This window comes from Myxocyprinus asiaticus, chromosome 1 (genome assembly GCF_019703515.2).
Source record: "Myxocyprinus asiaticus isolate MX2 ecotype Aquarium Trade chromosome 1, UBuf_Myxa_2, whole genome shotgun sequence".
Lineage (NCBI taxonomy): Eukaryota > Metazoa > Chordata > Actinopteri > Cypriniformes > Catostomidae > Myxocyprinus > Myxocyprinus asiaticus.
Genome location: NC_059344.1, coordinates 53,587,748 through 53,614,938, shown reverse-complemented (window position 1 = coordinate 53,614,938; position 27,191 = coordinate 53,587,748). Strand labels below are relative to the sequence as shown.

At 38.3% G+C, this 27,191-nt stretch overlaps 1 protein-coding gene across 2 annotated transcripts; it reads left to right on the top strand.

Annotated features, from left to right (window-relative positions):
• The first annotated feature begins 970 nt into the window (after positions 1-970).
• On the top strand, positions 971-26,786 carry LOC127441113 (heat shock 70 kDa protein 12B-like). Of its 2 annotated transcripts, XM_051698321.1 has the most exons (14): positions 971-1,365; positions 2,021-2,100; positions 5,253-5,324; positions 6,546-6,640; positions 11,435-11,559; positions 11,662-11,848; positions 12,079-12,183; positions 14,529-14,645; positions 17,623-17,800; positions 20,397-20,483; positions 21,956-22,060; positions 24,284-24,542; positions 24,638-24,741; positions 24,825-26,786. In XM_051698321.1, the coding sequence occupies exons 2-14, from the start codon at positions 2,076-2,078 to the stop codon at positions 25,490-25,492; spliced, it is 2,127 nt and encodes a 708-aa protein (XP_051554281.1). In that variant the 5' UTR covers positions 971-1,365; positions 2,021-2,075; the 3' UTR covers positions 25,493-26,786. The 2 variants fall into 2 exon arrangements, with proteins under 2 accessions (XP_051554281.1, XP_051554287.1); XM_051698327.1 differs by lacking the exon at positions 2,021-2,100.
• Positions 26,787-27,191: the final 405 nt, after the last annotated feature.

The following is a 27,191-nucleotide window of genomic DNA, read 5'->3' as shown; positions in this document are numbered from 1 at the left end:
GCATTCTCTGATAAAAACCTATGACAAATAATATAAGAAGCAGATTACCCTAATGCAACACAGATGAGTTGGACTCATATGCATTTGATTGTATGCATGTATAGTTTTGATTAAACTTGCTGAGATTGCTTTAGCCACACCCCCCGTGCCACCCTCGGCAAGATGCCACCCTGGGTGGCTGGCTATGTCACCCATGCCTAAATCTGCATCTAAGTTTATGAGAGTTTTGTTACAATGGGAAGGGAAAGTGAGGCAACAAATGAAAAGTAGAGTGAAGAGGGGAGCCTGGTATCTCAGCGAGTACTGATGCTGACTACCACCCCTGGAGTTGCGAGTGCAAATCCAGGGTGTGCTGAGTGAATCCAGCCAGGTCTCCTAAGCAACCAAATTGGCCCAGTTGCCCGGGAGGGTAGAGTCACATGGGGTAACCTCCTCGTGGTCTCGATTAGTGGTTCTTGCTCTCAATGGGGCACGTGGTAAGTTGTGCTTGGATCGCGGAGAGTAGCATGAGTCTATGCATGCTGTGAGTCTCCGTGGTGTCATGCACAACGAGCCACGTGATAAGATGCGCAGATGTCTCAGAAGCGGAGGCAACTGAGACTTGACCTCCGCCACCCGGATTGAGGTGAGTAACCGCGCTACCACGAGGACCTACTAAGTAATGGGAATTGGGCATTCCAAATTGGGAGGAAAGGGGATAAAAAAAGAAGAAAGAAAAAAGAAGAGTGCAGAGAAGACAGGAAGGAAAGAAAAAAGATTGAGCTGGAAGACAAGCCAAGAGGGAAGAAAAACTTGAATGCAGGGGGTGGGCAGGAGGAAAAGAGTGGGAATAGGAGAAGGGGGGTGGGGGGGGGGGGAGGTCGAATTACTTAATCAATGCATACTGCCACTCCAAATACTCTCCACCCTCTGTCTCGCTCTCTCTCTTTCTCAAACAAACTCACAGCGATACACAGTCATTGAATCTGTTTTAGCGTGAAGTCAGTTCCCCCTCCCTTTCCCTCTGTACTACAGCAGTGTTCATATTCAGCCCATGTACGTGTGTGTGGCTGCCTCTCTCAACCAGTCCTCCCTGACATTCCACAGCAGATGAGGGATTGAATGTTTGGATACAGAAAATTTTAGGAATATCCTTTGGATCTGAGCACTTTCTACAACATTTTTCAGCATCTCTTCTCCTCTTCGTCTTAGGATCAAACATTCAATACTTTTTGTTTCAGCCACTGAAACTTCTGTTGGGAAACAGCATCATCAAAAAGACTCTAGCTATACTGAAACATCCAAACTGTTTTCCTTTTGGGATTTTGGAGTTTATCAGTTACTAATCAAGCCTTGAAAGGGGGCACTAGAATATTAAACAAAAGGGTGAGTTACCATGTTACAAATCTAAAACTAATGCAAAGTGTTTAAAGGGATGTGTCCGGTGCCATTATGATTAACAGCGGTAGGATTGATGGGGGCTTGCCAGAGAGATGGGAAAACAGGTGTCTTGAAGGATGTTCTAGTATGACATAAAATACTTAACAATGGCCCCAAAAAGTATTTGGACACTTTTGAACACTCAAGTCACACTTAAATATGTCTAAATATTATTGCATTAGATATAAAATATCAAACCAAGTGGTATCAGAAAAAAAATAAAAAAAGATTTGTATCTATTGTTTTTTAATTTGAGACCTAACAAACATATTTTTGTAAAGTGTATTGTGCTGTCTTTCTTTATATAAATGCCAATTGGTTTGATATGTTGTTTTATCATGCAAAATATTCATACATTTTAAGTGTGGCTCCAAATACTTTTTGAGGCCATTGGATGGGGCTTCACTTGACATAAGTCTAACTCTGTAAATTAATTTAGTACTGATTATATAATGAAAACTGCAATATGGCTCTACCCATCCTTTAAAATGACTGTAGTTAGAATGTAGTCGGAAGCAGGGCTGTCACAATCATGAAATTTGGCTGACGATTAATTGTCAAAAAAATAATTGCGATTATGACGATTAATTGTCTGTTTTAGGGCTTTCACGATTAATTGTCTGTAACGTTTAAGGAAGGGAGGAAAAGGAGGACACATGAAACTTGGGCTTCAACTCAAAGGTATAACTTTAATAAACAACTCAAAGGGGCTTTTCACAGAACACTCTTTTGCTTAAACTCAAGATAGTCTTTTTCAGACGGGTAGCTCTCTCTTCATCGTCTCTGGCGTAGTCCCTTTTTATCGCTCTCCCCAGTGCTTACTGCAATCAGAAACAGGTGTTAGACATTATAGCACTCAGGTGTGTGCACCCTTACTGCTTTCTCTCTGGACGAATGCTCGACCACACCCCCGTCACCACATTGTCATATAAATTGTCATATTTCTTAAGGTATGCTTTTTGAATGTGTGCTTCATACACTTTAAGAAGTCATTTTTACATATTTAACTTGAAATATATAAATCAAATAATAAAATAGAGATATGTGATTTCCTTTTAAGGCTTTAAAAATGTATGAATTACATAATATTTATAATAATATTATTATTTCACATTATGAAATAATATTTTAAATATCAAAATATTTCTAAATACTTAAAATATGTTTCTCTTTTTGGTCAACTTTAGTTTTTGTCAATTTTACATTTACATTGTTGTTTTTTGAACTCATATACACTACCGGTCAAAAGTTTTGAAACACTTATTCTTTATTATACATTTTTTTCTTCACATTTTAGAATAATAGTAAAGTCATCAAAACTATGGAATAACATAAATGGAACTATGGGAATTATGTTGTGACTAAACAAAATCCAAAATAAATCAAAACTGTGTTATATTTGAGCATCTTCAGAGTAGTCGCCCTTTGACTAGATTTTGCAGAAATGTACTCTTGACATTTTCTCAACCAACTTCTTGAGGTATCACCCTGGGATGCTTTTTAAACAGTTCCCATCTATGTTGGGCATTTATTGGCTGCTTTTCTTTATTATTTGGTCCAAGTCATCAATTTCAAAAACTTTTTCTTTTTTTATTAAATTTAAGTTTTGTAATTAAATAAATTAATATGGTGGCACAATTATATTTTTGTCTACAAAACTAATTTCAAACATTTAAGCATACGGCTTCAGATCAAAAGATTTTTAAGATCATGAGACACATTTCAGTCAAGTGTTTCAAAACTTTTGACCGGTAGTGTGTATTTTATATATATATATGTTTGTATAAATTTGTACGCATTCATCATGTTCAAATGCCCGGATGTCTAATGCGGAAGTAAGCGCGAGTTTGGCGCACGAGGCATTAAGGACATGCTTTATTAATATTATGCCCTTACCCAAACTCCTTATCTAAACCTAACTGATCAGTAGAGTGTGTATACATGATAGGAAGCTGTTGTGTGTGACAGAAGCAAGTAATTGTCGCGTATTAGATGGAAACGATGTCTAGCAACGTCATTGGCTGTAGTGAAAGTTGTACAGATTCATACGAGTGCAGTCGTACGATAACATACAAATTTAGAAAAGTCGTATGAATCCTTACAATTTTGCCGTGAGAGTGTGTAGCTATCACAGTTTATACTTGTTTGTTTATATTTTCGCGAGAGTTTGGCACGAGCGTCTGCTGACAGCGTGCGCATCAGAGCGCTTCGTGTGCTCTTCCGGACAGGAGCTGGTTGACCTCAGTGGTGGCTCAGTGACGCTCGGACTCCGAGTTCAACTGAATGACACAAAAATGCTCCGTTCATGGCATTTATACAGTATATTCACTTAAAATTCCCTTATTTGGGCATTAAAATGTGACTGGAATTAGAATACCCAATAATCGCAGTTATCTCAAATAACCGCAGTTAGATCAAATAACTGCGATCAGATGGTTATTTCAAAATCGCTACAGGCCTAGTTGGAAGGGGTCAGTATTAAAACTTGCTTGACTTAAGCTTCTGAAAATGTTACTGTGTATGTGTCACAAATAGGTTTTGTTATTTTAGATATTTGGTTTTTAGATAGATTTAAAGTTAGGTTGAAATGAACATTTTCCTAGAAAACTCTGAGGGGACAAAGCTTCACATTACTGCTTTTAAACCATCTGAAAATTGGCGCCATTCACTTCCACTGTAAGTGCCTCACTATCAGGGTTATGGAGTAATGGAATAAATGTAACAGAATTACGTATTTAAAATACAACATATAAGTAACTGTATTCCACTGCAGTTACTATTTAAATCATTGGTAATTAGAATACAGTTACATTCAAAAAGTATTTGGATTACTGAAGAGATTACTTTGTATTTTATTGTCATTTGTTTCATTTAATATTTAGTCCTTTCAGATGGAAAACATTTATACATATAAATGATGCGATCCAAAGTGCATTTGAACAGCGGTGAAACACTTTCTTATGATGTGTTACATTCATACGAGCAGACAGAGAAGTACATTTGGAGCAGAAGAAATAGAAATAAACCTGTCAGCTTTACGCTAAGATAAAATGCTATTTCTAGCCATTTTACATGCACGTTACCAGGCACGATCATATTTTTTTATCAAGAAAATTCATGTTGGATCATAATTTCTTTTTTTTTCTAGTAAGACCTTTGATATTAGGGCAAAAATCTTATTCTTGATAATAATTTTTGTATTGTTTTCCTGAAAAAAGATCTAAAATTCCTTAAAAAAAGAAACAACACTGCATAAGATATTTAGGTTTTTCAGAGAATGTATTTTTAACATGTGTACTTTGTCACTGTACTGGCAGAGTTTTTACAGTCAAAACAAGTGAAAAAATCTACCAGTGCTGAAGAAGTAATCCAAAGTATTTAGAATATGTTACTGACCTTGAGTAATCTAACGGAATATGTTACAAATTACATTTTACAGCATGTATTCTGTAATCTGTAGTGGAATACATTTCAAAACTAACCCTCCCAACCCTGCTCACTGTAACCTCAATTTTTGCTTTTTTTAAAAAGTCTAAATATTTTTTTGTGGTAATCAGTGCTACAAATGGAATATTCCAGTAATGTATTTGTTTACTGTGTCTGTATTCAGTTTCAGATAATTTGGTACAGAAAATAGAGCCTAATATCAGCTTTGGGAAATTTAGACAATGTGTCTAGTACACACCCACTAAAAAAATTTCATCACTTATGTCATGTCTTTGTTGTTGCAGCTGGGATGTCCTAATGAGATTTGATCAAATATTCTGTGTTTAATTTCATTCTTCTATTAACCCATATGCTGTTTAAAGTCAATTTCATTTTTTACCACTTAGGCTGCAAAAGCCCTGTCACCTCCACTATGGACGCTCTCCTACATCGCAGTGCAAACAGTCTACAAGTCCCAGGTAACGTTTTGTTTAACATATCATTTGGGATTTAAAACTTCAAGAATGAGAAATTCCTAAATGTATACGTATAAGCAACCTTGTTAAGTGTAATATTTCATTATGAGTTAAAATGAGACCCAAGAGAGCAAAGAATCCAAAAGCAAGCTTTTGCTGGAATCAACATTTTGAATAGGTAAATAGAAATTGTCATCCATGCTGGAGCAGTGGTGAGCAGGAATTTTGCTGTAATTCCTGTCTATTCCATCAACAATACTGGACAGGGGTGTGACCCTCTCTTATCTATACTCTGTAATCTTGAGAATATCTGTACACTTTGATAACATTCCTGTCATACCCTTGAGTGAATTCTATCCATGATGGAGTTTGTTTGAAGACAACCTTGCTGGAGAGGGTCATTACATGCCATGGTATTAATTTTGTCCTGGAAAATGTCATACCATTTTACCCTGATAGGAATGAAGGAATTCTTGGAATTCTGCTCCTGAAATTCCTTGCCATTGTGATTACAGATACGAGACACCAATAATCGAGGTGTTAATTCTTTGTAGGACACATGATGATAGTGTTGAGGAGAACACTGAGTGGTCATTTAATCTCTTATGGTAGTTCCATCAGATGATTTGTAGGCCTGGAATGAATTATCCATGTCTTCAGTGTTCAACTTAAGGGTGCTAAGAGAAGGCCGAGACCCCCTAGATCTAGTCATAGCCACCAAGTTATCTCTAAAATCAAGCCGAAAGCGATCTATTTAACTGTACCTTGGAATGGCTACATAAATATACTGTATATAGATTATCATCTGCAAACTGGCCCCACAGCCAAAAAATTATGAATTATGTATATTGATAATATATACAAGAGGATACAACACTATATCTGGCAAAATTGGTTTGAAATGGTCAGACAGCAGTGTTCTGCTGTATTCATTCTACTTTTATTAAGAATGATTCTTTACGGTGTTATTAATGTACACACAGCAGTTGTGTTATGTGCGGTAACTAGTTTATTAGTTTAGTACTAGTTTCGTACTAGTTTAGTATAGCCAAAGCTGTTCTAGGAACATAATAACTCTGACAGTCGTATGATGCTGACAGACCATCAGACTGTAAATATGCCATCACTGAGAATAAAGAAGAAAAGGAGTTGCCATTTCCATTTGTTTTTTTGTTTTTTTGTGCTCCTTCCATTACTCCCTCTCTTTCATCCTGTCTTTTTCAGGTGAGGATAGATCAGCCTCCACATCTCCATCTGGTTCTCCCTCTCCTTCCAGAAATGAGTGCAGTATCACACCTCTCACTCCCTCCCCCTCTCTGGTAAGATTATCAGAGAGACTGCTGGAATAAAATGCTGTACCCACACACCCTCTGTAGTCCAGTGATACTGTTTCCTGGGGTCACTGAATCTCAATATTTCACCCGAGTTGCTTACAGTCTGAATTCAATGTAATGAGATAAAAAGAGCATGTATCTCAAAATAACGCCAAAACTACTTGTCTTTCTATAGCGATGTGTTTGCATTTGCGAACTCAGAAACATATGGCTTGACTAATCCCGTACGAATCCCAGATAAGTGACTCTTCTGAGCCGGTTCTTTTAATGAATCTCTCCAAACAACTCACTAACTTACGAGTTATCACTTTGTATCAGGATTCATCGGACAAAGGGTTTAGGATTACAAATCCTTCACTGAATGAATTTGCTGAATCTGTCAGAGCAGTTAGTAAATCAGCATCTGACTCACTGTGCTCTGACTCAAAATGAAGCAAGAACAGTTTTGTGTAAGGTTTGTGAAACTCAAATCAGTAATACTTTTCACATACGATCATGTGTAATTGAAGACACAGACTTGCAATACAGTAGATTGTAATAATAAAGAAAAGTATTTTAATCATTTTTATTTAAAAAAAAAATAACCAAAACTGTATATTTGGGGGATCCCCCACTGCAAAAGCAGAATTCAGACTGTCCTCAGACCTGGATTATATGACAAAATCAGATGCTTCAAACTGCAGTAATGGCGAAAGAGGATGTGGTACCACCAGACGTGTACAATTATGCTTCTTTACTTAGCACTCAGCCAGATGGTTTAAAATAGAACTATCATTAGCCAATCCTCTTGTCAACATACACACTGCAATCTGTGGCAAGCCAAACATGTTTTGTTCGAAAGCCGACTTGCTCCTGTATTACTAAAAGTGTGTAATTTCAGTACCACCGGCGTCACCAAATGTAACAGCAAAAATGATGACTGTTTTTAAACAGGTTTCCTGAACACTCCCCCAACCTTAATTTTGTCAGATAAACAGAAAGTCCTGCACCAAACTAATGCCATTGATTGAGCCAATCTTCACATGTCAGACTGCTTAAACAAATACAGGAATGCTGAAAGCACCACAAAGCACATTTAATTTGGGAAGTCAACATACGAATGGCTTACTTTAAAGGGATAGTTCACCCAAAAATGAAAATTCTCTCACCATTTACTCAACTTCATGCCATCCCAGATGTGTATGACTTTCTTTCTTCTGTAGAATACAAGCAAATATTTTTAGAAGAATATCAGCTCTTTAGGTTCATACAACGCAAGTGAATGGGTAGCAAAATTTTGATGCTCCAAAAAATGTCAGCATAAAAGTAATCCATGCGACTGGTTAAATCCAAATCTTCAGAAGCGATATGATAAGTGTGGATAAGAAACAGATCAATAGGTAACACTTTGCAATAAGGATCCATTCGTTAGGTAAGGAATAATTGACAACGGACTGTAGAATTATTGGAAAATATTACACACCCAGAGGTGGTAATACAATCATGACACGCAGCAGAGGTTAGACCTTGGGTGTGCATTATTTTTCAATAATTCAACGGGCAGGAGTCAATTATTTCACTTATATCAAGGTTACCACCTTAAGACATTGTTCAGGGTTTTATCTCAAGACATTTTCTGGTTTTCATCCCTAAAACGCTCTTGTGAGTGGAACTAATTTCTTCCGCCACGGATTTAGTGTCTTGCTTTGATACAGCCTGAGCCTTCGTTGCTAGTTCCATAAAACGTCACTTTAGAACTAGTAATGGAGAATTGCGCTGATTTACTGGATCACTTACTGGAGTAACAATGTAGTGTGTGGTGTGTGTGTGTGTGTGAGTGAGCGAGTGAAAGAAATAAACCGAAAGAGGTTGCGTGTTGGATTACCTCTGTTTGCAGTGGCTTTCGTCAGCAGTAACATTGCTTCAAATAGCCAAGATTTAAGTTTAAGTATACTTCTCAGAAACAGCGTGGTTGTGTCGCAATTTTTGTATATAGCTTTTCCGTTGCTAAACAATTGTTTACAACCCCACTGAATCACATCAATGCTCTGATATAAAGGCTCTGTTTGTTTCTTGTCAGAATGTGTATGTGCAAGGGTGCATTTCAACAGAAATTGAAATAAATGTAGGATATTATAGACATTGTTTGTCGTTCTTATCCGATGTACTTTGGCAGTGTCTTTGTTTTAATTGGTTATTTTGATGTGGTAGCCTGCACGCTCTTTGAAATTACTGAAATGTTTTGGGAAAGTGATATGAAACCGTAATGTGGTCAAGACCTGGAACTACTTTACAGCCGTGCATTTACTGGAAAATAATTGCATGCCTTAGAACAGGGGTCCCCAAATTTTTTGCTGCCAGGGCCAGGTAACTTTGCTATGTTTTTTCAAGGGGGGCCAGAGTGAGCCTACGATATTTTTGTCACAGAGATTAATCTTCTGCTTTTATTACATTGATTAATTTTACAATTAAAATCCATTCACATAACATGATTTTAATATTGCTAACTTTGGAGCCTGGGTAGCTCAGCGAATATTGACGCTGACTACCACCCCTGGAGTCGTGAGTTCGAATCCAGGGTGTGCTGAGTGACTTCAGCCAGGTCTCCTAAGCAACCAAATTGGCCCGGTTGCTCGAGAGAGTAGAGTCACATGGGGTAACCTCCTCATGGTCGCATTTAGTGGTTCTCGCTCTCAATATGGCGCGTGATAAGTTGTGCGTGGATCGCGGAGAGTAACATGAGCCTCCCGATCTGTGAGTCTCCGTGGTGTCATGCACAACGAGACACATGATAAGATGTGCGGATTGACTGTCTCAGAAGTGGAGCAACTAAGACTTGTCCTCCACCACCCGGATTGAGGTGAGTAACTGCACCATCACGAGGACCTACTAAGTAGTGGGAATTGGGCATTCTAAATTGGGAGAAAATAAAAAAATAAAATAAAATACAAAATATTGCTAACTTTATTGTATGTATATATTTCTTACCAAATTGTTTTAAGGTAGGCATAATTTGTTCTCATTTCAACAGATGTTTTTCTATTGTAAGCAAACAAAACAAAACAAAAAACTTACAATCTGTGTGAAATGTTAAATTTTAGCCTAATTCATCTTACATCAGTGGATTCATCCATTGGCTTAAAGAACTTTGATTTTAGTCTTTTAATCTGTTCACCAAAAAGATTTGTTCAGATTAGTTCATTGATTTGTTCATTGTCCACTTATGCAAATTACGCTTTTTCACCTGTAGATGGCCCAAATGACCGTCTTTTACCCTTTGAACGAGGAAAAAGCAGAATATTCAGTTATTCATGATCAGAAAAAGTCTAATTATCATTTAGTAAAATTTGCTTCTCAACAATTCTGCTAAGAAACTTCAGCACTGCAGAGTGTTTAAGCATCAGAAGCATTTCCCCACAAATGACAACAAAGCACTTCTATCGTATTGTGAATTGCTGAGCATGACTTTTTATTAAGCTCTACAAAAACAGACAATATCAGCCTAAAAAATAATGAGTTTCAATAAAGTCTGTATGCCATTGGCATAAGTTGTTTATCACTCCATTTTATTCATAATTCATCAGGCCCATTTTCTTGCTGAATGAGATTTGAACAAACAAATTGAGCAAACGACTTGCCCCTCATCCTCTCGTTTAGTTGTTCAGAAGATCCTCGTTAAAGATGACTGATTCATGCATTTCGTTCGCAAACAAGTGTACCAATGCGTTCAGTTCCTTCATGAATGAGACGTCATTCCTCATTCACACTCAAACGACCGACTCGAGCTTCACTGAAGGGGCGTATTCGTTCATCGGTGAAACCAAATGATATGCTCCTTCAAAGCCTGCACTCGAATGCTGTTGGCTCACGCTAAAGCAGTCTCACGCTTCCAGTTCGGGCCGATCAAAACGTGTGACAGGCATGGTTCCGCAGGCCGGACAAAACATTTCGGACAAAACATTAAGGCAGGCCGTAGTTTGAGGACCCCTGCCTTAGAATGTCCGTTTGTTAAACAGGCCCATGGTAAAAATTTATGTTAACAAATGGAACCTTATTGTAAAGTGTTACTGATCAATATGTATGTCCATTTTCACTATCAATCTCCACATACTTTCATATTCTTCTTCTGCTGTTTTTTGTGATTTGCATTCTTCGTGCATATCGCCACCTACTGGGCAGAGAAGAGAATTTATATTAAAAAGGACTTAAATATTGATCTGTTTCTCACCCAAACCTATCATTTCACTTCTAAAGACAGATTTAACCACTGGAGTCATATGGATTACTTTTATGGGTATTTTTGTTTGAACTAATACTTAAAGTATTTAAGTTTTTTAAAGGAGACACTCCCTTTCGAGGTATTTGGTCGATGTAATACTCAAGGTCAGGGAAAGGATCAAGAGATAAGAAAAAATAGAAAAGAGAAGGAAGGAGGAGTCAGTTACTCTCTGTACCAGGTGGAACATTTTGTAAAGCCATCCCTCTGAAAAAGTGATCAGGAAATGAATGAAATGAGTGAATGAGTTGAAAACAGCTTTATTTTGCACACAGCTACTTGCAAACAACTGTATAAGTTTTATTTTATTTTTTAATAGATTTTATTCTTGTTATCTGATTGCACATATTATATATAAGAGCTCTTTTACCAAAACAAATTCCTGGTGTGTGTGTGTGTGTGTGTGTGTGTGTGTGTGTGTGTGTGTGTGTGTGTGTGTGTGGAGCACATGTGGCCAAGAAAGCTTTTTCGGATTTCGGATTTATTTTCTGTCTGTCTCCCTTTTTTAATTCCTCTCTATGTAGAGGACTGAGGTGAGACCTTGTGTGGCTTGTCCATTCTCTGTGGTGGTTGCTATAGATTTTGGGACTACCTCCAGTGGCTACGCCTTCAGTTTCACAGAAGATCCTGAAACCATTCACATGATGAGGTATTTATGATGTAAACACAACAACTGACTTTACCTTGAAGTTATTTCATCCCCCTCTATGCAAACTCATATAAAGATTTCTCTCCTTATTTCTACCAACAGACGATGGGAGGGGGGAGATCCTGGCGTAGCCAATCAAAAGAGTCCAACCTGTCTGCTGTTGACTCCTGACCTGCGGTTCCACAGTTTTGGCTTTGCAGCTCGAGACAGCTACCATGACCTTGACCCCGATGAAGCCAGACATTGGCTTTACTTTGACAAATTCAAAATGAAAATCCACAGCACCAGTGTAAATAGAGAACCCATAATGGCATTACTTTGTTTTGATTATTGAATGCTGAGTTTTACTTTTGGAATTCAATTTTTGTTTGGAGAGAGTACGTGTTCAAATTATGGGGGTCAATTGCAGGCTAGAAAAGTCAGATCTGTACTTTCTGGTAAAAGTGGTACATTAGGGGAGGGTATTATTTATGTCACATCTGTGAGCATTTTGCAGCAGATTCTCTTGGTTTTCTTCAGGATCTCACAATGGAGACAGAGCTGGAGTCTGTGAATAGGAGAAGGGTTCGGGCCATTGAGGTGTTTGCTCATGCCTTGAGGTTCTTCAGAGAACATGCTTTAAAGGTAAACACGATATACTGTACACACAAAACAGAAGTAGATAAGTACAAAGACAGTCAAAGCTGAAGTGTGTAGCTTTTTTTTATGTTAAAGTTTCCAAAAATGAAAATTCTCTCATCATTTACTCACTCTCATGCCATCCCAGATCTGTATGACTTTCTTTCTTCAGCAGAAAACAAATGAAAATTTTTAGAGGAATATCTCAGCTCTGTAGGTCCATACAATGCAAGTTGATGGTGATCAGCATTTTCAAGCTCCAAAAAGCACAGACAATCATAATAAAAGTAATCCATTCAACTCTAGTGGTTAAATGAATGTCTTATAAAGTGATACGATCGCTTTGGGTGAAAAACAGATCAATATTTATGTCACTATAATTGTTGACTTCTGGTCGCTGTCCAATATGCGTCCATGAGGGGATTCAGTTGATGCTGCCTCTCACATGAAGTAAATGTGCTGGTGTGTTCAAATGAAAGCAAACCAAAGAAGCTTGTGAACAGCATTCTCTTGTAAACAAATCGAGCTGCACTTCCGGTTGAACCACGTCAGTTTTTGCGTGAACATGCCAACGCGCTTACATTATGCGAGAGGCAGTGTGAACTGATTCCCCTCATGTTCACGCATTGGAGAGTGAACTGAAGTAAACAATTGTAGTGAAAAGGACTTAAATAGACCTTGTTCACACTAGCACCATCTTTGATTTTTAATGGGAATGACAATGAGGCTGTTAGGGATAGACTTACAGTCTCTTCAGTGGCACGAATGGTATTAAGCTGTTTAAAGCTCCTAGATCACATCTGATTTTCCACAACTCATGTTGTCCAGAGTTCTTTGTATACTGAATGTTCTTGGACAGATATTTCTCAATGTTTTGTCCATGGAACGACTCAAAAACATTTTAAACTGCAGTAAAGCCCATTAAAGAGACTGTAAGTCTATCCCTCTCAGCTTCATTTTCATTCCCATTAAAAATCAAAGATGGCACTAGCGTGAAAAGGTCTATATTGACTTGTTTCTCACCCAAAGAGATCATGTCACTTCAGAAGACATTAATTTAACCACTGGAGTAGCATGGATTACTTTTACTATGATTGTCTGTGCTTTTTGGAGCTTTAAAGTGCTGATCACCATCCACTTGCATTGTATGGACCTACAGAGCTGAGATCTTCTTCTAAAAATCTTAATTTGTGTTTTGCAGAAGAGAGAAAGTCATACACATCTGGGATGGCATGAGGGTGGGTAAATGATGAGAGAATGGCATATTCAGAAAGATGTTTGAAAACAAATGTTTATTTTTGCAATTTCGTTTGGTGGCACAGAAATTGTACCCTTCAAGCTTTACAAGGTACTGTCATAAATTTGGTTTTGGAATTCCACACATAAAATGCCTTACAGATATCTCTGTAATAAATGTCTATAGAAATCACACACTCTGTGAACAGCATAAAAGAATAAAGCCCATTTTTAGCCAATTAGTAAACTTAGCCAATCAGAAATAATCTGTCTCTCTGCCAATTACATGTTTGTTAAAACTGGGTTGGACGGTATGTTTAAAGAGAGGACTATTTCTATTATTTTTGTTATATATTAAATAATACATTATATTCCAAGAGGAATTTAATACTCAATTTGCTTGAACCTTTAACCAAAGACAGAATGAAAAATCTGTTTACTCTTATACAACAATTAGTTCTGGTCCTCCAAGTCTCCTGCAGCCTACGGTTGAATCACAACTTGTTTGTGTGGTATTACTTAATCCTTCATGAATTGTATGAACATGAAAACTCATGAAACAAAATGTTTCAGCTGTCTTATTTTCTTGGTTATTCTTTTAATTACATAGGCATTTGTTTTTTGAGGAACAAATTTCCTCCAGGGATGAAATGAACATGAACCCCTCAGTGAAGTCTGGAACAGACAAACAAAGTGAAGATATAGTAGTGTGCTGTGGCTTTAGTCCAAACTCTTTTCCTACACTCGAACAAGAACACATGCACTCTCTGTGAGAAAGGGGTGGGGGTGGTGGAGGTTCTGGGCCAGTCTTTAGTCAGTCTTGGCCAGAGCCATAGCCTCTTCCTCCTGCTTCCAGGAGCCCCTGAAGGCTTGTGGGAAAACACTTATATGGATATTTCTCCCAGACCACCTGCAATGCATCCTGAGGGTCATTGGTTCGGCACTTCACACACAGTTAGGGACATTTCATTCTGGTGGGACATTTTGGAGGACAAAATGTGCAAGAAATGCATGAAAGGATGTGAATAACTAATACACACATACAAATGTTATCTGTGGAATGCTGTGTAGATAAGGGCAGGAAAAGTAGAAAAGTATGTGTGTGTGTTCTTCAGGAGGTGAAGGACCAGTCCTCCTCAGTGCTGGAAGGTAATGAAGTCCGATGGGTCATCACTGTTCCTGCAGTGTGGAGGCAGCCGGCCAAGCAGTTCATGCGAGAAGCTGCATATTTGGTAATGTAAAATAACTGACCTGAAATCAGTTTTCACTGCATGAACCAAAAATGACACAGCACAGTTTGATAAACTGCTTAACAAAACTCATTAACACAGAGAGTGCAAACATAATAAACCTGAACTCTACTCACACACATGTTCACATCTATCTATCTATCTATCTATCTATCTATCTATCTATCTATCTATCTTTATTCCTTTTATGCAGTTCACATATACATACACAAATGTGCTCCCCTATAGTGGATGTAATGGCCTGCAGCCCCCCAGTGCAGTTCAGGAAATGTGAGTCTATGAAAAGGAATGTAAAAGTCTAGTCAATGTGTATGTGTGGATAGTGTGCCAAAGAAGTGAAGATAACCTGATATTCATGATAAATATATTGTGTATTTATGTGTGAGTGTGTGTTTACATCGGTATAAAGTCCTACTGAACAGCTTTAATCTTTCCTATGAGCACTATAAATAATGAAAAAATCCGCCATAGCAATCAACCATAGAAACTTAGAAAGAAACTCACAAAATAAACCACAGACCAGGGGTCGGCAACCTATGGCACACATGCCAGCATTGGCACACGGAGGGGTAATCAGTGGCACGCCAGCAATGGCGAGAGAGAAGTAGAGTATTTAATTTATGAATTCCGCACCTGCATTCCAAACTACATCTTGATGTAATCCTTCCTCTTGATCACGCAGCATATTTTGAGCTGAATGGGAGGCTAAACAAAAAGTTAAAATGTGATGAGACTGCAGTATACCCAAACACGATCCGGCAGCGCTTCATTTTTGGTTAATCGCGCGAGTAAATGCACCCACTTTGCTTCGGTCAGGCTGCGCGGATGACAGCCAACATTCCATGTTTCATTTGTTTCTTTTTGTTTTTAGAACAACACGTGATATAATAAGGAAAACCCCACTATTAATCCTTGAGATTTCCAACCTAGTATGCAGGTACACCCTCCTTAAACCATAGTCACACACAAAATTACATTAAATGATTAAAAGAGTAAACATTAACCCACATCATGGGGTTCAAAATCTGAGTCTAATCAAAATATAAATTAAACCTGGAAATAAAGTTTTAGGATTTTGCAGGTGCGATTCACCAAAATGGGCTAAATAGTTGATCGGCTTGTGATGCGCGAATGGCTTGCACATGCAGCGCAAGTCTCATCACGCTTTAATAGTGTTTAGCCTCCCATTCAGCTGTTGAAATCATGCTGCGTGATCAAGAGGAAGGGTTACATCAGCCATTGACCAGGAAAATAAAAAATGGCACTCCATGTCAAAAAGGTTGCCGACCCCTGCCGTAGACTATTTTGGCATATAAAGATACATTTGACAGTTTTAATCCACCCTATGAGCACTACAAACACACACACACACACACACACACACACACAAAAACTCAGCTTTAGCAATCAAACATGGAAAATTGAGCAAAATAATATAATAATAATTAAACCATAAATTATTTTGGAATAAAAAGCTGCATTAAAGATTTGTAATCCTCATTGTCAACCATTGCAATTGACAATAGAAACTTAAACAAAACACTTAAAAAAAATAAATAAACAATAGATTATTTTGTCATACAAAGACATATTGAACAATGTTTATCTTTCCTATGAGCACTATGAACATTGGAAAAATCAACTATAGCAACTGACCATAAAAACTTGAGCAAAACACTCAAAAATTAACTCTAGATCATTTTGGCATACATTATGGCATCCATTTTAGTACATGGCATACAACAATCCACACAAGGATGCAACCTAAACATTCACGATTGAGGAAACTAAATGAATGTACAAGTTAAAGAATCACTCATTGAAAAACATTGATTGACCACTAATCTGAAAATTGTGGAGAACGTGTTCTGGTGGTTATGGTCCTAAATCCACAAATCAAGGACATGTCTTAGAGAATATGTTCTTTCAGTTGGATCACCACCAACTGCAGTCTGCTCAGACTCTAAAACCACTGAAAAACCAATTTTTTGACCCAGACCATGCAGCCTACCAATTGCCTCTCCAGATTAAAAACCAGGTCAGATTAAAAACTGTATTTGTACTAGTAGCCCCAAATTTCACTACCTCTCTCACTAGAGGTGAGGCAGGTTGAGGTTAATTTCCTCTTTGCAATGTCACAGAGGTTAAACTATGCAAGAGACCAGCACACAAACACAGGAAACCACGCCTGTCCCAGCCAAGTAAGAGAGGGGGAATGAGGCAGTCCCCCACCATCTCCCTCCATAACTCTATCAGACCATTTCAGGCAGTTTACTGTTACTTTCCACAATGTCCTGAAACCTTTTGTCCTGTTACTTTGATTACCTTGGTGCTTTAAACCAGTTGTGCTTATTGTACAGTGCACATGCTGTTTATATTTTGTAGTGATATCGTGTGAGGATGATGTGGTGCAACATTGTGCTCAAAACTATATGTTTACATTCTAATGAAAACGTGAGTGGTGCTTGCCCGTACAAAAGTCGCCAACATGATGCCAGGGTGATGCGGGTAGGTTCGAGAGTGTTGCTAAGTAGTTGCTAAGATGTTCTCAGTGTTTTTAAGTTACTATGCAGTTGTTAGGGTGTTAGATTACTGGCCCAAGTCAAAAGATCCCACCCCCAAGTGATTTTGATATTCTGATCCCTATATGCCTTGGGTCCTATGTTTTTTGTTTTGTTGTAAGCCTGGTTGCTTAGAAAAGAAATAGAACACCTCTCTTCAACAAGCTGCACAATTTGATGTATCATTTATGTCTGTAGCACCAAAGTTGAATACTTCAGGTCAGGGCCGGCACTAAAATTTATGGAGACCGGTCCGGGACAAAATTTTTGTGGTTGGGCCCCCTCTCCCAAGGGTCCAATGAGTAGGTTGTACCATAGAGGATCTTCGAAAACCCCCTTGAACCCCCATGATTAATGCTCATACTGTTTCTCTGTTTCTCTGTTTCTCTGACCTGTAGGCAGGTCTAGTCACTTCAGAGAGTCCTGAACAGCTCCTCATAGCTCTTGAACCAGAGGCGGCCTCCATCTACTGCAGGAAGCTTCGTTTACACCAGGTCATTGATCTCAGCCAAAAACCAATGACCAATGGCCTAGATGTGGACGGGTCCCGTCCCTTCGATTCCAGTTTCAGGCAAGGTAAGATAACTTTTTTTTTCATGTTTTTTGTTTTGTTTTCTCAAACCTATTAGCATTATACAAGATCACTCTCTCACAGATTGATCCTAGGAATGAACCTAAATGTCCTGCCTTGAGGGGGCCTGCGTAGCTCAGCGAACAAAGACACTGACTACCACCCTTGGAGTCGCGAGTTCGAATTCAGGGCGTGCTGAGTGACTCCGGCCAGGTCTCCTAAGCAACCAAATTGGCCCGGTTGCTAGGGAGGGTAGAGTCACATGGGGTAACCTCCTCATGGTCGCTATAATGTGGTTCTCACTCTCGGTGGGGCGAGTGGTGAGTTGTGCGTGGATGCCGTGGAGAATCGCGTGAAACCTTTACACGCGCCATGTCTCTGCGGTAACACGCTCAACGAGCCACGTGATAAGATGCACGGATTGACGGTCTCAGATGCGAAGGCAAATGAGATTTGTCCTCTGTCACCCAGATTGAAGCGAGTCACTACACCACCACAAGGACTTAGAGCGCATTGGGAATTGGGCATTCCAAAATGGGGAGAAAAGGGGAGAAAACAAAAAACAAAAAATGGCAACCATGTTTAAAGCATGGGGAATAAAGGATAGGCTTTCATACCTTGAAATTGGAATGCTGTTTTTGTTTTGTGTGGGTATCTGTGGATTTATATGCGAATGATGGTTAGATCAGGCTCAGATTGAGCTTTGAGACACAGAACCAAGTGGGTTTTAGTGAGGACGAAAGCATGTGGTTTTGGTAAGACAGAAAGAGAGAGAGAGATAACATTTGTTGAAAGTTAGGGTGTCCCCTGAGGTCACAAAGCTGAAAAACCCTCTTTAAAGGATTGACAGTGTGTTTGCTCTTGATGCTTAACAAAAGATAAAATGTGGCTCATTTTCAAACACTCTCGCTTCACATTTATTCAACTAAAATAGGAGGTCTATAGGCGCTCATTATTCATTCTCGTTTTTCACTCAAACAAAATATACTTCCTCACACTCTTACACACATTTCACATTATAATTGAAACAAGGTGCTGGTGGACCATGATCTCACCCTCCTTTGGACTGTTTACACTAGTTTCCCTGGATGATTTCTTTCTTTCTTTCTTTCATATCTGCTTACTGTTTCTGTTCTCTTTTATATGTTTTCTTTTTTCTGTTTCAGTTTGTTTCTTCATTTTTCTTTTTTATGTACTGTATTTGTTTGCGTTTGTCTGCTTTTATTTTGTGTTTTGTTTTCTTTCTTTCCTCCTTTCTTTTATTTTTTATATATTTATTTGCTTTTTTTTATTTGTTTGTTTTCCTTTTCTTTTTTTTTTTCCTGCTTTCTTTTAGATTTGGTTGCTTTTTTGTTTTTGTTTATTTGTTTCTTTGTGTTTTTCTTTAAACTTTTCTTTTATATTTGCTTACTTTTTCTGTTTTCTTTCTTTCCATATTTGTTTGTGTTTTTCTGCTTTTGTTTAGTTCTTTCTTTCTGTTTTTGTTTGTTTTATTATTTTTCATTTTATATATTTGTTTGCGATTTTCTGCTTTTGTTTTGTGTTTCGTTTTGTATCTTTCATTCTTTTATATTTGTTTGCTTATTTTGTTTTTCTTTCTTTTACATGTTTGCTTTTTTCTGTTTTTGTTTGTTTCCTAATGATTTTGTTTGTTTTCTAATGATTTGTCTTTCTTTTTTACTCTTTATTTCCATCCTTCTCTTTTTTATATTTGTTTTATTTATCTGTTTTATTTTGTTATTTTTTGGTTCTTGTTTGTTTTGTTTGTTTGTTGTTGTTTTTTTTTCTAAAGTGTATGTGAGATGTGTTTCAGCACACAAAACATGTTTGACAATTGGACAGTGTTTGCAGGCATGCAGTTCTTGTACGCACAGAAACAGAGCAGCATACATACTGTACATCGAGTCATTTTGTCTATCCTCTCATCTATCTTAAGACAATGGACACATTCTTCATCACTGTGTCTATTCATCAAACCACATGGGATTGAAAGTAATTAAAGGTAAAATCAGTGTTTTTACTTTTTTCCTATTCTCGTTGTATTCGCTCTCTGTTTCTCATAGTGCAATGGGTTCCAGACTGTCCCTAAATCGCAGTATAAGTTTCTCCTTTCTTAGTGTTTGTTGCAAGGAATTTACAGCAGCATGTTTGCATCTGACCAAAACTTCTCTGTTCAGACAGACTGTACCTAAAAGGAATATTTTAAGTGTAATCCAGACCATAAAATAGTGTTTCTCGGGAAATATGACATCCAGTATAACCGTAGTAACCCCAAAAAATAAAGCAGAGATCATTCTTAGTCTAACAGATCATCATTCACTAAAATACACCCTCTATAAAACTACAGCCTTGTAACAAGATTGTTTTATTAGGTTTAAGCAAGACTTAAAGTAAAGCATGCCTGCATCCAGAAGATCATGTTTTACAAACACAGGCTTAAGTTCATTTAATCAGGGTATGTTTAGCAAACTACTTTGTTATTGTTCCAGGTATCTGCAATTACTCCCTCCCCCTCTTTTTCTGATGTGGTGGGGGTTTTGATGAAAGCAACTCATGTGGTAGTGATTGTCAGATTAAAGGGATTCAATGTGTATGTTTTAGCCCGTGAGCAGCTCCGCAGAGCCAGGCATAGCAGAACCTTTCTGGTGGAAAGTGGTACTGGAGAACTGTGGTCAGAGATGCAGACAGGTAAGAGATGGAAACACACATTTACATGGCTAAACGAGGACATATTCACAATTGTTTTATATACAGAAAAATACTATTCCCACAAACTAACCCTAAAAAACCTAACCATATCCCTAAAACTTTTCTTTGCATTTGCAAAAAAAAAAAAAACAAAAAAAAAACAACATTATTTACTTTATTTATCTATCATTTATACCCTAGAGGATTTCCTCAGAGGAAGTTTTGCCAAAGTTAGCAAAAGTTGCAGGCCAAATGTAGAGCAGTGTAAAACTGAAAGATCAAATGACAATTGTGATTTTGTGATATTAATACAAGTAACTACACACAGACCAACAAACAATGTAACAAGATTTCACACATGCAAGCAAAAGCCAAAAATCATAATCCAGTCATTACCATCATGTCCAACCAACCAAACACACTCATACACACAAACTCATTTGCAGTGTGTTATAATACTTGCCTTTTATTGTCTCAGTAAGGTAAACGCTTCAAGGCATACGCTCGAATCAAGATTTCCTGCTGCCTCTCTCTCTTATTCCTTTTGTGCATATTATTGATTATATGACTCTAATTGCTGTGCTTGCATGATGAGCAAGAGACCCTCATTATGGAGCAATCACTGGTATATTATTATTACTGCCTGCAAAGGCTGAGTGCATGGTTACAGCATGTGTGCGTGCAGTGCACTCTGCATGACTGGCACGATGACAAGGTGCAGGGTCAAAATAATCAGATCTTTTGCTCCAGATGTTTCCTGGAGAGAGAGCGAGAGAGAAGCATTATAGAGAAAGGGATTGAGAGGTAGAGAGTTTATTGGGATCTAATTCACACAATTCTCAAAATACAGATCTCCTCTCTCAAAGTCTCTTGCGGTTCTTAAAGATAGTTCACCCAAAATGTAAAATTCTGTCATCATTTACTCACAGTTATGTTGTTCCAAACCTGAATGACTTTCTTCTGTGGAACACAAAAGGTCATGTTAAGCATAATGTTAGGGACTGACAGCCTCAGTCACCATTTGCTTTTATTGCATCTTTTTTTCCATACAATAAAAGTGAATGGTGATTGGGACTAACATTCTGCATAACAGCTCCTTTTGTATTCTACAGAAGAAAGTCAGCGCCCATGTGCAAATACATATACACACACAAAGAGGAGGACATTTCCTGTGAAACTGAGATATTCCACCACTGTAAACAAACAAGACATACTTTCCTCTCCTAAGTCGTTTAGTAAAGTCAGTTGCCCTGCCAAGCTAAGCCACTCTTATCTCAAAATGGATTGTAAATGTCTTAGGGCTGTTTGGTAAAACTCAATCTTCCTGACCACAACAATTCAGAGAGAGAGAGAGGGATGGGGGTGTTATTTAAACAAGTTCCATTGTTTTAAAAATCTTGTTACAATTACCTAGAAAATAACAAGAGACCATCTAAGGTAAAGATTAAACAACTGTGCGTGTGTTCTTAAAGGTGATCGGTACATCGTGGCAGACTGTGGTGGCGGGACTGTGGATCTGACTGTGCATCAGATTGAGCAGCCTCAGGGCACTCTAAAGGAGCTTTACAAAGCCTCAGGTGAGTTGAAAACCAAAGCTAACTCACCTTCATCACACATACAACCTGAATGACCTTTGGCCTCACAGATCTTCTTCAGGAATGGAGTCAAATGAAAGAGCATGATTGAAGTGAACAATCATGACTGACTAGTTTCACTTCCAATTAATGGTGAACAGAGCCGTAACCACCATAGATATTGAGGGAGACACATCCTCCACAATATTCAGAATAGTGGTCGATAAATATGGGGTTTACAATGACTGATTCTTAACTTTTACATTTAGTCCCCCTTATCTTGCAAATTTGGCTACATCCTTGGTGGTGACCATGATTTTGCCAAGTAGCTTGTGTTCCTTATCCTGATCTTTTGTTGGCCCTGGAACAACATTCCAATAAACCAGTTACATTTTAGGTGAAGAAGTAAATGTTATTCTTAAAAAAGGAGAAACCAACTACATTTTGGGGTTGGGTTTAAGGGTAGGCTTAAGGTTCATCTTTAAAATAAAGGTGCCATGAAGGACCAAAAAGGAACTGCCATAGAAGAACCATTTTTGGTTCCCAAAAGACTCTCTCAGTGAAAGTTAAAATAATTTTTATAGGCCATGTCCACACTATTACATTTTCACTAAGTGTACACCTTGCATCCACACTAGAACAGTGTTTTCAAAGACCTTTGAAAACACTCTCCATTACTGTACACTTTGAAAAAAAAAAAAATAATCTGTGACAATAAGAAACTGAAAACGGCAGTTTCAAACTTAAACAGGTCTGTGTTTCCCAAAAGCATCGCAAGCTTAAGTTGATCATAGAGACTATTGGCACCAATGGTTTCTACGATCTAAGCTTATGATGCTTTCGGGAAACATGGCCCAGATAAGCGTGGACGTAGCCTTAGTGCCATAAGGATTATTGGTTGCCCCCCTGCCCTCCCTTCAAGAACTATACACTTCCAGAGTGAGGAAAAAGGCTGGAAAAATCACTTTGGACCCCACTCACACTGCCCACTACCTTTTTGAACTGTTGCCTTCTGGCCGACGCTTCAGAGCTCTGAGCACTAGAACCATCAGGCACAGGAACAGTTTTTTCCCTCAGGCTATCCATCTCACGAACAATTAAAACTGCCCCACTGAGCAATAATTAATGTGCAATACACAGCTTAGTCTTTTTATATTTATCCAACACATCTTACCTCTTCTGCCATTACATTCCCTTGCACTGTATATAACTGATTTGTATTTAGATTTGCACTACGTATGTGTATGTATGTATATATGCGTGTGTATATAGCTATATATATATATATATATATATATGCTGTTTTGTATTATTGTGTACTGGAAGCTTCTGTCACCAAGACAAATTCCTTGTATGTGTAAGCATACTTGGCAATAAAGCTCATTCTGATTCTGATTCTGATAAAGAACCTTACTGCAAAGAACTCTTCCCAAAGGTTCTTTAAAGAACCTCTAATATTTTACAAGTTAAATTAATAAAAAAAAAATCATATTTATTTACACCTCTTGGCTCACTCATCAGTTCTCTGCTTATGGGCATGTCCGCTAGACACGGTTCTCCGTTCATTAACTCAAGAACTGCTCAGACCAGTTGAGACTGATTGTGTGAACGAATCATTCAGTACAATTTACGAACTTTTGGTTGCCATTATTTGTGTTGACTTGAGCTGATTTAGTCCGATTTAGTGAACCATTTTAACCCTTTAACTGAAAAGAACCGTTTCAAAAAACGAGCCGAACAACACAAATTTGCAATGAGCTCACTTTCCACCAGTTTGAAAAATATTTACATTACATGAGATAATTGAGTGTGAAGAAACTGTTATAGTCTTTATCCACTACAAAGAACCTTTCGTGCAATGGGAAGCTTTCATGGTCCTTCATGAAACCATTCATTCCAACAAAGAACCATTTATGAACCTTTATTTTTAAGGATGCATGGTTGGGGTTTGAAACAACATTTTTATCAACCTATTAATTCCCTCTAATTTTAGGCGTAGTTAATGGTTAGTGTTGGGATTGGGGTTAGGAATATAGGGTAAGGACAATGTTTGTTCGACAGGAATGTTCTTCCAGGACCAACACAATATCCAGGAGTACGCCCTAATTGGCAAAATCATGGTCACAGGTTTAATTTTGGAGCAGAGGCAAACTGAGGTGTAAATAGAATGGAATGTAATCTAAACATGCTTAAAGATAAGCAGGTATACATGTTTATCTCATTCAGGGGGTCCATATGGAGCAGTTGGCGTGGACCTTGCATTTGAGGCTATGTTATGCCAGATCTTTGGAGCAGACTTCATCGAGACTTTTAAAGCAAAACGTCCAGCAGCTTGGGTGGACCTAACCATTGCATTTGAAGCCCGCAAACGCACGGTGGCTCCTGGCCGGGCCAACTCCTTAAACATCTCACTGCCCTTCTCCTTCATTGACTTCTACAAGCGACACCGAGGGCAGAGTGTGGAAACTGCCTTGCGCAAGAGCAAGTATGGCTGATTTTTTCAGGCTTTATTTGGATGATTCTAAATTATGCCTTTAAAAGCATGAGTATATGTCTGACTTTGTATTATCTCTCTGTCAGCATGAACTTTATAAAATGGTCATCTCAAGGAATGCTGAGACTCTCAGCAGAGGCAATGAATGAACTCTTTCAGCCCACCATCAACAATATCATCAAACATATTGGTAAGACGCATATCCTCTCTAACATAAATACAAAGCCAGGGATTTTTGGATGGTTCTCTGATGTCAGTTTTTCTTACTACCAGAGAAACTGATGCAGAAGGAAGAAATAAAAGGTGTGCGTTTCCTCTTCCTGGTCGGTGGATTCGCAGAGTCGCCCATGCTCCAGCGAGCTGCCCAGAATGCGCTAGGGCGGAACTGCCGCATCATAATTCCACACGACGTAGGTCTTACCATCCTGAAGGGTGCAGTCTTGTTCGGTCTTGACCCCACTGTAGTCCGTGTACGCCGTTGTCCGTTAACCTATGGCGTTGGGGTTTTGAACCGATTTGTGGAAGGCCGGCACCCTCGTGATAAGCTGCTCATTAAAGATGGGCGAGAGTGGTGCACTGACATCCTTGACCGCTTTGTAAGCGTTGATCAGTCGGTGGCTTTGGGTGAGGTGGTGAGGAGGAGCTACACTCCAGCAAGAGTGGGACAAAGGAAGATTATCATCAACATCTACTGCAGCGATTCAGATGACATTACCTACATTACCGACTCTGGCGTAAGGAAGTGTGGTGCCATTACCTTAGACCTGCTAGAGTCAGGGGAAGTAGCAGATAGTGCTGGTGATAATGGTAAAGGCTCGGCATTTGAACGCAGGGAGATTCGCACTGCCATGCAGTTTGGAGACACTGAGATCAAAGTAACAGCTGTTGATGTAGCGACTGGCCGACTAGTGCAGGCGTCAGTTGACTTCCTGTCCAATTGAACCTGCGGTTTCTGGAGAGAACTGAAATGTGTTGAGATATTTAATGCCAACCAATCTAGTCAATGGATAGCTTAATGGTAGCTTTAAGTTAAGCATCTGGATTAATAACCCAAGGATTGCAATTATTAAAACTGGAGGACTGATTCATAAGCTGGAAAATAACTGGGATTCCCTATCATTATTGTGCTAGGCACCAGCTTGCTCCATGAGGCCTGTCTCTGTATTTAGTGTACTGTAGGTTGCAATGGATAAGAGTCTAAATTACTAGATACAAAAATCCCAATTGTGACATCCATACATGTGCATATTATAGGTAGTAAACCCTGAAGAAATATTCAAAGTTCTTTTCAGACAAACATCTCTGCTGTATCTATGGCATGCTGTCAACTACCATAGACATTCAATTAATTTTGATTCATCCCTCAGTGTGAAAGAATGGGAAATGTGTTTACATGCACTTGTAATGGAAGTTTAGCAGTCAGGCAAACACCACAAATTAAATATATAAAAAAATATGCTATAATTTTAAATATGTTATTAAAATTAAAAAGCATAACTGAACACTTACAGTAAAAAAATAAAAAAAAAAAAATACATGTGTTTGCAATGGTGTCACTGAACCGCTTACTAATTTTGCAAAGCTATATCTAATCTTTCACCTCATGCCATGATTTCCCTAGGTCAGGGTCGGCAGCCTATGGCACGCGTGCCAATGGGGTAATCACTGTGCAAGCCATTCGTGCATCACGAGCCAGCAGAGCTTCACTTTCTGTTAATCGCACAAGTAAACGCGCCTGCTTTGCTTCGGTCAGGCTGCGCGGATGACAGCCAACATTCCGTGTTTCATTTGTTTCTTTTTGCTTTCAGAACAACACGCAATGTAATGAGGAAAACACCACTATTAATCCGTGAGATTTCCAACCCAGAATACAGGTACATCCTCCTTAAACCATAGTCACATACAAAATTACATTAAATGATTAAAAGAGTAAACATTAACCCACATTATGGGGTTCAAAAATCTGAGTCTATTCAAAATAAAAAAATAATAATAAAGTTTTAGGATTTTGCAGGTGCGATTCACCGAAAAGGGCTGAATAGCTGATCGACTTGTGATGCACGAATGGCTTGCATGTGCAGCGCAAGTCTCGTCACACTTTAATATTGTTTAGCCTCCCAGCTGTTGAAAACATGCTGCATGATCATGAGGAAGGGTTACACCAGCCATTGACCAGGAAAATAAAAAATGGCACTCCATGTCAAAAAGGTTGCTGACCCTGCCTTAGGTATTACCAGGAAGAAACATGGAAGGAACATTAAAGGAATATTCTGGGTTTAATACAAGTTAAGCTCAACCAACAGCATTTGTGGCATATTGTTGATTACCACAAAAAAATAAAAAAATAAAAATTCTTAAAAAAAAAAAACAAAAAAAAAACTTGAGGGTACAGTGAGGCACTTACAATGGAAGTGAATGTGGCCAATGTGGTTTAATGGTGAAATGTGAAGCTTATTTTATAAAAGCACTAACATTACTTCTGTTAAAACTCATGTATTATTTCAGCTGTAAAGTTGTCATTTTTACAAATGTTTTAGTGTTTGTTGTAAAATTGGCTATAACTTTACACAGAAAAGTTAGTAAGTGATTTTATCACACTAAAGTCATGTTTACACACATATTGTTTATGTCTTGTGGCTT

Coding starts and splice junctions, on each gene's coding strand:
- LOC127441113 (XM_051698321.1), top strand. CDS start 2,076: ATGAAACTTGGGCTTCAACTCAAAG. Junction 11,560..11,661: donor GAAACCATTCACATGATGAG/GTATTTATGATG, acceptor TTCTACCAACAG/ACGATGGGAGGGGGGAGATC. Junction 14,646..17,622: donor TGCGAGAAGCTGCATATTTG/GTAATGTAAAAT, acceptor TCTGACCTGTAG/GCAGGTCTAGTCACTTCAGA.